At 60.2% G+C, this 10757-nt stretch overlaps 1 protein-coding gene across 2 annotated transcripts; it reads left to right on the plus strand.

Annotated features, from left to right (window-relative positions):
• The first annotated feature begins 3830 nt into the window (after positions 1-3830).
• Positions 3831-6131, plus strand: HES4 (hes family bHLH transcription factor 4). Of its 2 annotated transcripts, none has more exons than XM_014259162.2 (4): positions 3831-4117; positions 4202-4297; positions 4372-4459; positions 5131-6131. In XM_014259162.2, exons 1-4 carry the CDS (start codon positions 3917-3919, stop codon positions 5706-5708), a joined length of 963 nt encoding a protein of 320 aa, XP_014114637.1. In that variant the 5' UTR covers positions 3831-3916; the 3' UTR covers positions 5709-6131. The 2 variants fall into 2 exon arrangements, with proteins under 2 accessions (XP_014114637.1, XP_005530499.1); XM_005530442.3 differs by having other exon boundaries at positions 3831-4027.
• The last annotated feature ends 4626 nt before the right edge of the window (positions 6132-10757 follow it).

Genomic DNA, 10757 nt, shown 5'->3' on the forward strand with positions numbered 1-10757 from the left:
TAAAAACGCGCCATGTGTGAACACGAGGGGGTTTTATTTGTTGGGTTTTTATAAAAAAAGGGATCAAGATTAAATATATAGGCCATGCCCAGAGAGGAATCACAGGGACTTTGCACATAAGCCCTAAGAAGGAAAATCCCAAGTGTCCATCCAGAGGTTGTTTAAAGGCTTTCACTTCCCAGCAGAGGCTGGAAAAGCCGAATTATCCCAAGCTGGGGTAGCGCTACAAGGCAGGAATTGCAGGAGAGGAGCGAAATAATTGCAATTCCAGCTGCAAGGGGATAAATGGAAGTGATCCCAGCTGCCATCCCAGGGTTGGCCAGTCCTGGCATTTGTTTCCCTGGCATCTCCCGTGGACCTTGCATGGGTGACGAAATAGATGGAAAAGAGCTGTAAAATACGGGCTGGGCTGGAGAAAAGCGGCTTAGGGGGAGGAAATCCTGAGCTCTGCTCAGCCCCGCTCCCCACCCTGACATCCCAACTCCTCCCGCAAATTCCCGGGATCCGCCGCGTCCCCATGGATCTTCTCGCACCTCCCAGGGGTTTTTCGGGAATTTTCCCGGCTCCTCCTGGGCTCGGGGGCAGTTTGCAGCTGCAGGGGTGGGAAGGTGGGCAGGCACAGCTCCAGGAGGGTGGCAGGGCAGTGTCGGTGTCCCCATCCTGTCCCCATTGTGCGGTTTCAATCGCCGCTAAAAGGCTGTAAAACCTCTGGGAATGGGAAATGGCCCTGGGCACATCCAGCTGGGCCTTTAGGTGGGGATAAAACAAAAATAAAACCACCCAGGCTCCGATCCTGGGGGAGGACAGAATTCCGGCTGCAGCTGAGCGCAAGGAAATGAGATTTCCCCAGGTTTCACCGACCTTTGAAACCTGAAGATGGTGAAAACAGGAGGAGCGGGGCTGGGAGCGATGCCAGGGGTTCAGAACGGCACCAATTCTCCCGAGTTATCCCATGGAATTCCCTCTGGAGAGGAGCACAGCCAGCTCCCTGCTCCCCGCCCGGGAATTGCATCACTTGATGTGGATTCTGCTGAAATCCTTGCTTCGTGACTTTTTTTTTCTTCATTTTTTGTTGTTTTTTTCAGTGTAATTATGTAATTAATGCATTCAGAACCAGCGGCCGAAGGAGGGACATTATTTTTTTTGATTATTATTATTATTATGACTTATTTCCTCCCAGGATTTTTACAACCTCCCTCATTTTCAGGGAGATTGCACAAGGGGCTGTTGTTCTGCAGTTTATTGCTCTCAGAAGGAAACTGAGCCCTGAACCTTTGCAGTGACACTCCAAAAGCCCTTTAATAACATTTATTCCTCCCCAGGGACACAACCTGCACCTCGGAGCCCTTTTTCCAGAGGAATGGGCTTCACTTTGTTGCCATTTAGACTCCTCCAGACAAACACCACCTCCCACACAGCAAAAATCATCATTCAGCCCGGAATTGCTGTTCCTGTGGTCACGTGCGCCTTGGGGAGAGAGAGGAAAAGGCTCCTGAAATAAATGAATTCTCCTGGAGCCTTTGATGTCTGCGGGAGGATGGTGCCGCTTCCTCCAGCGCGGCTGCCTTGGGTGCTCTCGGCAGCCTGGATGTGGCAAAGCACCTGGAATTGCTCCGGAGATGAAAGGGCCGGGATCCGATCAGCCGGGAGGATGGGAATACTTCCAAGTGGTTTTCTTTCCCTTTTTTTCCCTCTTTTTCCCTCTTTTTCCCTTCCCCTTCCCCTTCCCTTCCCTTCCTTTTCCTCTGGGAATGATTCATTGGAGCAAATTAAGAGCAAAGCAGGAGTCAGGCCAAAACTGGGGATTAAATTCCACGTGTGGTTCCCTTCTCCTCCCAAAGAATTCCCACAAACTCAGCCGGGCCGCCCTCGGTTTTCAGCGGCAGAACCGGGCGCGTTTTCCTGAGAGTTTTATAAAAAACCTCATTTTTATCCTTCAGAACTGGTGAGGAAAGGGGGGGAAAAAGGAGCAGCGCCTTTCCAGCCGAGGAATCCTCCCGACTTTTTCAGCTGTTGGCCTGTGCGGAGCTAATTCCCAATTTATGATTATTAAAAGATTAAAGCCTGCAGCAGCGAGATTTCACACGAGGGCCGCGTTCCCCGGAAAGGTCTTTAAATGGGCAGGGTTTGAAATCAGCCAGGAGCTCCGGGGCTGCCACCTTACCCCAATTTCTGCCACCTTACCCCAATTTCTGCCACGTTCCCCGAATTTCTGCCACGTTCCCCGAATTTCTGCCACGTTCCCCGAATTTCTGCCATGTTCTCCGAATTTCTGCCACGTTACCCCAATTTCTGAGGGACACGGGAGCCCAGTGGGCAGCGTGACCCTCAGGAGGTTTTGGGGTTCCCCAGAGCCCCGCAGGTTTTTGGGGACACGCTGCTCCCGTCCCAAAGGTGGCACAGAAAAGTGGGGGGTGGGTTTGGCACCTCCCTTGGCACATGTGAGGTGCCAGGCTGAGCCGGTGGGCACAGAGCCCGAGTGACAAAAATCACCAAAATCGGGGCACAGAGCCCCGTGTGAATCAGCCCGAGTGACAAAAATCACCAGGATCGGGGCAAGAGGCCACCTGCCCGTCCGGGGGTCACGGAGGAGCCCCCAATTTCAGGGAGGGGGGACGAGTTCCCGGCTCCTCCCGGGCACGGGTGGCACAGGGGGGGTCCTGTCCCCTCCTGCCCGGTAACCCCGGGGGTCGCGGGGCTCCGCAGCCGCACCGCAGCGGGATTTGCTCCGGGGGGCTGCGGGAGGGGACAAACCGGGGGAAATAAAGGCGAGGGGGACAAATGGGGGTCCCTCAAGGCTGCAGGGGGGTGCTGACCCTTCTTGAGCGGCTGAACCGGGGGGGTCGCGGGGCACCGGAGCATCACCGGCGCGCCAGAAGGCGCTGGGGGTTCACCCCCCCGGACGCATCCAGCTTCCTCCCGCTCCGCCACCGCCGGGATTCGCTTCCCGGGGCCGCAGGGAGCCGGGGAAGCGCAGGGGAAGCGGGAGCGGAGGAAGGCGGCGGCCCCGCGGGCGGTGCGGCGGGGCGGGGTTTTCCCATGGATCCGGGAGCGCTCCGGCACGTGCTCCAACGGGAAAACGGGGGGAGAGGAGGAATGGGAACGGGAACGGGAATGGGAATGGGAACGGGGGGGGCGGGGAGCGGATTGGGAACGGGGGGAGCAGGGGGGGGCTGGGGGGAAGAACCGCGCGAGCCGCGGCCGTGATTGACAGCGGCGCCCGCGGCAGCCAATGGGAGAGCAGAGCGCCCGCGCGCCCGCCCGCAGCCCCCGCCCATTGGCCGCCCGCCGGCCGCGGCCTCGCGTGCCGCGCCAGCCGCCGCCGCCGCCACCGCCCCCGGGCCGGGTGTCACGGGGCGGGCGGCAGCGAGCGGGGCCAGGGCCGGGGCCGGCGCGGCGGGGCCGGGGCCGGGACCCGCCCCGCCCGAGCTGTGCCCTCACACTCCACCCCCTCACCCCCCCGCCTTCCCGCACCCCACGCGGCCGCGCGGAGGGGCGGGGGGCGGTCCCCGCCCCCCCGGGGCGGGGGGCGGGGCTCCCCGGAGAGGGGGCGGGGGGGGTTGAGGCGCGGACCAATGGGAACGCGGGACGCGCGGGCGCCGGGCGCGGGCCGGGCGCTGATTGGCCGAGCACGAGTGTGGGAACGGCGGCGGCGGCGGGTTCACACGAATGGGCGCCGCCGCCGCCGCCGCCGCCGGGCTATAAAAGGGCGCGGGCGAGGGGCGGGGGGCGCCCCCGCCGCCGCCTCACGCCCCGCGCCCGCCGCACGCGCCCCGCGCCCGCCGCCGCACGCGCTCGCCCGCCCGCGCCGCTGCTCGCCCCCTCCGGTTCTCCCTTCCCCCCCACCCCCGCCTTCCTCCTCCCCCCCTCCGCGGTTACCGCTCCCGGTCTCCCGCTCCTCACCGCCGTAGCAGCCATGCCCGCCGACACGGGCATGGAGAAACCGACCGCCTCGCCCATCGCCGGCGCGCCCGCCAGCGCTAGCCACACGCCGGACAAGCCGCGGAGCGCCAGCGAGCACCGGAAGGTAAATGGAGGAGGAGGAGGAGGGTGCCGGTCGGGGCGCAGCAGCGGTGGCGGCGGAGCTGGATGGCGACAAGCCCGCGGCCGTGCTGAGGTCGGTGACGGTCGGGGATGGGGTGCGGTGTTGGGGGTCCCGGGGATGTGCGGGGGGCGCTGACCGGCTCCGCTCTCCCCGCAGTCGTCCAAACCCATCATGGAGAAGCGGCGCCGGGCGCGGATCAATGAGAGCCTGGGGCAGCTCAAGACGCTCATCCTGGACGCGCTCAAGAAGGACGTAAGTGGGGCTGCGGGGACACCGGGGGGTGTCCGGCCGCGGGCAGCCCTCACCGAGCCGCTCTTGTCCCGCAGAGCTCGCGGCACTCCAAGCTGGAGAAGGCGGACATCCTGGAGATGACCGTCAAGCACCTGCGGAACCTGCAGCGGGCGCAGATGACCGGTGAGTGCCGGCCCCGGGGGCTCCGGGGATCGGGATCCCCAGCGGGGATCGGGGGCTGCACCGGGACGTGGGGACCGGGAGACGGGGATGAGGATCGGGGGCTGCACTGGGACCGGGGGTCGGGCATCCGGACTGAAGGCGGGGCACCGCGAACGGGACTATGGACCGATGACTGGGGACTGAGGGTGAGAGAACGGGAGCTGGAGACAGGAGACCGGGACTGGGCTCTTTACAGGGAACCTGGCTCCGGACGGGGGCTGGGAACCGGGATCAGGGCCAGGGGACCGGGAACTGGGGTGAGGGACAGAGCACCGAGAACCGGGTTCCACAGACCCGGGCTGAGAGCCAGGGAACCGAGCTCCGGACGGGGGCTGGGAACCGGCAACTGGGCTCCACACACCCGGGCTCAGGGACAGAGAACCGGGCTCCACACACCCGGGATGAGAGCCAGGGGACCAGGAACCGGGGTCAGGGACAGCACCGGGAACCGGGCTCCACACACCCGGGCTCAGGGACAGAGAACCGGGAACCGGGCTCCGGACGGGGGCTGGGAACCGAGAACCGGGCTCCACACACCCGGGATGAGAGCCAGGGGACCAGGAACCGGGGACAGGGTACCGGGGCCGGTATTCCGGACCTGCCACTCACCTGGCGCCCCCTCCTCCCCCCAGCCGCGCTCAGCGCCGACCCCACCGTCCTCGGCAAGTACCGGGCCGGCTTCAACGAGTGCATGAACGAGGTGACCCGGTTCCTGTCCACCTGCGAAGGGGTCAACACCGACGTGCGCACGCGGCTCCTGAGCCACCTCTCGGCGTGCCTGGGCCAGATCGTGGCCATGAACTACCCCCCGCCGCCGCCGCCGCCCGCCCAGCCCGCACATCTGGCGCAGCAGCCGCTGCACGTCCAGCTGCCCCCGGCCGCAGCTGGAGCCGCCGTGCCCGTGCCCTGCAAGCTCAACCCGGCCGAAGCGCTGTCCCCCAAGGTCTACGGCGGCTTCCAGCTGGTGCCGGCCACCGACGGCCAGTTCGCCTTCCTCATCCCCAACCCGGCCTTCCCGGCCGGCTCCGGACCGGTTATTCCGCTCTACGCCAACGCCAGCGCTGCGGGCGGCGGCTCGGGGAGCGCGGCCGCCACCCCCTCGGCATCGCCCGTGCAAGGCTTGACATCATTTGGGGGCAGCATCGGTCCAGCGTCCCAGGCCGGGAGTCCCGTGGGAGAGCGCAGTGAATCCGTCTGGAGACCCTGGTGACTTCCTTCCAGTCATTCCCCCTCTCCAAAACAAAACAAAAACAAAACAACTCCTTGGCTCCGTTGTATGGAGCCCCTGTTACGTTTTGGGTTTTTTTTTTTTTTTAAGCAGATTTAAGCAGAAAGGAAGAAAAGGACCTCGCTATGAACGTGCTATTTATTATTTTCAGAGGTTGGGATCTCGACTTGTATTTTTACTCCTTTAAAATGCCTTTATTTGAGATACTTTTTTTAAAGAAACAAACAAACAAACAAAAAAATAAATGAGAAATAGTTTTGTAACAAATATTCAAAAAGTTATAATGCCAAAGTTGTTTGTATCCCGTTGGTCTGTGGGTGTGTGCGTGCCTGTGTCGAAGACTTCCAAAAACGAAAAGAGAAAAAAAAATGCAGGTGTTTCAATAAAGGAACTCTTTGAAATAGACTTTTTTTTTATTTTTATTTTCCACCCTTTCATTTTGTTTGAGAGTGGGCAAGGACGGGCTCATTCTCTGTGTGCAAAAAACAACAAAAAAAAGTAGGACTGGACTTTATGGCCCTATTTAAGGAGAATTGGAAGGGATTTGGGTAAGAAACTGGGGGCTGGGGGAAGTGATGGGGCCGGGGGGGGGTTAAATATCATCTGAGTTTTGCAGTCAGAAGAAGGATTCCTAAAAAAATGGGCATCTGGAAGCTGAGGAAACACCTCCTGCCTGCTACCTGCTCCCCAAGGCGGCTGCTCTCCCCCTCCCCGCGCTCGGGTGGGGGTGGGCTGCACAGAAGTTACTCGGAGCCCACAAAAGCGGCGAGAGAGTCTGTCCCTATTGTCAGGAGGGTAATTAGGAGGTATAAAGGGTCTCATCGAGTATGCAGCGGGCTCTTTGGGAAGTTGGGAGCCCTATTGAAACTCCTGGGAACTCGGAGCTGAGGGTTAATGTGTGTCTTTTTTTTTTTTCCCCGGCGCTCTCATTGACAGGGCCAGATAGACTCTGATACTCAATGCTGTTGTAAATTCAATTGCCTGGCCTCACAATGCCCACCTCATAAAAGAGAATAACTCGGGGTTGTGGCTTTTTCTTTGCCGCTGAGCAGGGGGACTGAGGAAAAGACAGTTTTGCCACCCATTCTGACTCACCCCCGGCACTTGAATCGTGGCCAAGTGGAAGCAATTGCAGCCTCTCGCACACGGAGAATGAACCGCTTCCAATTGTCGCCAATTAATAAGGGCCGCGGTGTGGAGAAAAAAAACATTAAGAGGGAATGCTCGGGATGGAGGGCGAAGCTTTTTGTGCGCTCTGCTCCAAATTTGTGAGGTGGGGCTGTCCTGGAATGTGCAGGAGAAACGCCAGGAGCCGGGCTGGGATGGCCAGAGGCGTCTCCTACCTCGGCTGGGGGGCTGTGGGACCCCGATTTCCCTGATCCCCCTGGGGATTGTCCCGCTGGGTGGGCGGGGGGGATGAGCCCGGTGGGACCAGCAGCATTTCCCAGCTCACAACGAGCTGCTATTTGCAGAGCATCCAATGACAAAAACCCAGGCGGGTTTATTTTTTATCTTTATTTTTTACACTAGAAATGCAATTCCATCCTTCAGGGTCTGCTCCTATTAACAAGCAGGCTGCAGCTTCTGTGAGAGCGGGGCCTGTGTGTGCCGGGGGTATAAAAAGCAGATTATCGGCTCCTGAAGGCTTTTTACAGCTTCCTGATGGCTCAGGCGCGGCTCGATAAAGGAGCGCAGGCTGCTCGGAGCCTGGTACCGATCCAGTCCAGCAATTCCTCCGCACCGCAGCGTGGGCAATCGATCAGTCTGAGAGCCCTCCATCACCCGGGCAGAGCGAGGGATCCGTCTGAATCAGGAGCTTCCCAGGAGCTTTCGTTATGCAATCACAGACATAAAAATCATGTTCCAGCAGTTCTCCTCCATCCCCCACAGCCGGGCCCTACCCCTCCTCTCCCGTCTGAAGGAGGCTCGCAAGAGCAGATGAAAGCCTGGCTGTCGCCTGCCTGCAACCAAATCCCTCCCTGGGGCAGCTCTCACCGCCCGGATCGCCCCGGGACCCGGCACATTCCCTGTCCTGCCGGGGCACTCGGGGCTGAGCCAGGCGGAGCGAGCCCCTCTCCCCGTTCCAGCTTCTGAGTGGTGGCAGCGGTGCAAACGCGCCTTGGAGCTCTCCCCGGGGCTCTGGAGTGTTCCCCTGGGGCTCTGGGGCTCTCCCCGGGGCTCTGGAGTGTTCCCCTGGGGCTCTGGGGCTCTCCCCGGGGCTCTGGAGTGTTCCCCTGGGGCTCTGGAGCTCTCCCCGGGGCTCTCCCTCTGCAGCAGGAGCCCGGAACCCCAACACGGCCTCGCCGGAGCCCCCCGAGCCCCCCGAGGCAGCGCTGCTGCATTCCAGCTGGGGCTGGAATGGCCCCGCTGGGCTGGGCCGCTCCCCAGAAATCCCAAATCCTCCCAAGGAATGGCATTGCCACAGACTCCAGGTGGCCCCAGGAGATGCCCAGGTCTGTTCCATCCCCGGGCTGGAGCCAGAGCACGGATTGGCCCCTTCCAGGTTAGTTCCAGGTTAGCTCCAGGTTATTTCCAGGTTGTTTCCAGGTTATTTCCAGGTTAATTCCAGGTTATTTCCAGGTTATTTCCCCGCAGCAGCTCCCGAGTGCAGCCGCTTTTCCAGAGGGTTCGAAATTTGCCCTTGTCCCTTTAAAGGTGCAGGGCCAGAGCGAAGTGCGCGGATCCCCGGAGGGAAAAGTCCAAAGGGATGGACGCAGAGCCAGAGCGATAATGGCTCAGGAGGCCGGGAATTCTCGGGAATCGTGGAATGATCGGGGTGTGGTGCGGGAAGGAGAGCTGGGAGTGGAACAGAGGGAAAAGTGGAGATTCCTCCTCATCCCAGCCGAGCCGGAGCAGCTGCGCCTCGTTCCATGGGAAAGGATGTGGGGAGAGGTGTTAACGAGCCATTTCCAGCTAAACGGAGGAGCCGGGAATGGAGTTCCAGGCACAAAACTCGCTGGAATGTTCGGCAGGGGCTCAGCTGTGGCTCCACAGAGCCGTGACCCCACGGGCACCCCGAGAAACGCTGCCCAGAGCAGGGAAAGGCTCCGGCCAGGAGCCAGAGCCCTTCCCTGGGCCTGCCCAAGTCACCAGGGGAAAAGAAAAAGCACCTGGAAAATCACTGGAGGTTCTGGATGAGCCTTCCTCCCCTCCCAGCTCCTGTCCTTGGCCTTTCCCCCCGAGCAGGGGCTCCTGAGAGCTTCAAGGCTCCGTTCAGCCCCACCCTGACCACGGTGCTGTGACCCTTCCTGGGATTATCCGGCTGCTTCCTCAGCCTCCCCAGCAGCCTCAGCTCCGTCCCCGCTGCTCCCTGCTCCCCTTCCCTGCCCGGGAGCGCAGGAGAGGCTGGAAAAGGGGGCAAAGCCATCCCTCGCTTCCCACATTTCCCTTGGGAAGCGCAGGCTCCCAGAGGGATGGGGGCTCTGCGGTGTCCCTGATATTCCAAAGGCTGCTGATGAGGGGGATGAAGGCATCGCCGACCCCCGAGCCCCAGGGCAGTGACTGGGGCAATCCCAGAGCAGCCCCGGCCCTTGGGATGGCGAGGAGGAGGAGGAGGAGGAGGAGGAGGAGGAGGAGGAGGAGGAGGAGGAGGAGGAGCGGGAGCCCGGCTCAATGGACGCGGGCAGCTCCACTCGGGCTGTTAAGCTGATTAATTGAAATGAAGTTCCTCCCGAGCCTCGGCGCGTTCTTTGAGGTCAGGGTCACCGCACTGAGACGCTTAATCAGATCTTCCCATTTAGCCCCTCTCAGGCAGGGCCGGAAAGCGGCCCTTTCAAAGCCAAAGTCCTGCTCTATCTCCCTCTCCCATTCCATGGGAGCAGCGAATCCAGCAGGGAAACCCAACCCAGCGCCACCCACCCGGCTCAGGTGAGCTTTCCACCGCCAGGGGAAAGGAAGGGAAATAAAACATCAAATCCGGCAGGTGGATGCTGGGGGTGGGGAGGAAGGGCGGCCGTCCCCGTGGCCGAGGACAGATGTTCCGTGTGGATAACAAATTCCTTCCTCCAGCTGCGCCGATTCTCAGGGAGGTTATGACGAGGTGACCCCGAGCTGTTCAAGGCAGGGATTTTTGGTTTTCCATCGGTCCCAGAGCCGGAGGAATCCCGGCTCTGCTGGGACACAGAGGGCACAGCCCCCGAATGAGAACTCTGAGAGCTCCTCCTTGTCCAGCTGCTCTGCCGGGAGTTTGTGTTTCTGAGGAACAGGACCCTCCGTCCCCGCTCCGGCCCCTGGGAGCAGCACAGGATGTTCCTTCCCCCACCAAGAACAGAATTATTCCTATTTAATATTCTATTAATTACTCTCTGCTGGGGCCTGGGGCCAGCACCTGCATTTCCAACATCCACAGATGGATTAAAAGTGTAACACGAGCACATTGCAGAGCTGCACAAGCGATTTGGGAACCTCCCAGAGCTTGGGAATGCTGGCTGGAACGGGGGTGTTCCCCCCCAAAAAAACCCTTTCCCAAAAGTTGAAGGCAACAGCCGTGAAGTGAGGTTCAAATTCCACATTTTCCTGGGGAGGTAGCTCGGCATCAGCCCCAGGCTGGCTCTGCCAAAGCTGACAGGGCTTTAAAAAAGGATGAGTTTTACTCTAAAAATCAACTTTAAACTGAACAGCGGCATTAAAAGTGTCGGCCCTCCATCAGGCTTTGAGGTTTTAAAGCCATCAGAGTCTGTTCCCAGCTTGGTTTTTTTAGGAATTCAGACCCTCACCAGCTTTTTGCTGGGAGCATCTCCCCGGAGCGGCCACAAACTGGGCGGAAATGGCAAAACTCCTGAATGCTCCTCAAATGTTGCAGCTGGAATCCTGGAATCTGGGAATATCCTGATTTGGGAGGGAGCCGCCTGCTTCACGTCCTCATCTCATGTCAGAGACATCATGGAACAGTCCCAGGAGGAGGTGGGAATTTAAATGCAGAATATGTGAACATGGAATATATTCCAAAGGGAGCTTCTCCCCATCCCTACTCTGCTGTTCCTACGAAAAAAAATCCATAAATGAAATTATTCCTCCCTGCATCCACCTCAC

This window comes from Pseudopodoces humilis, chromosome 24 (assembly GCF_049639895.1).
Source record: "Pseudopodoces humilis isolate 2021_Gansu_Grassland_sample_001 chromosome 24, ASM4963989v1, whole genome shotgun sequence".
Classification (NCBI taxonomy): domain Eukaryota; kingdom Metazoa; phylum Chordata; class Aves; order Passeriformes; family Paridae; genus Pseudopodoces; species Pseudopodoces humilis.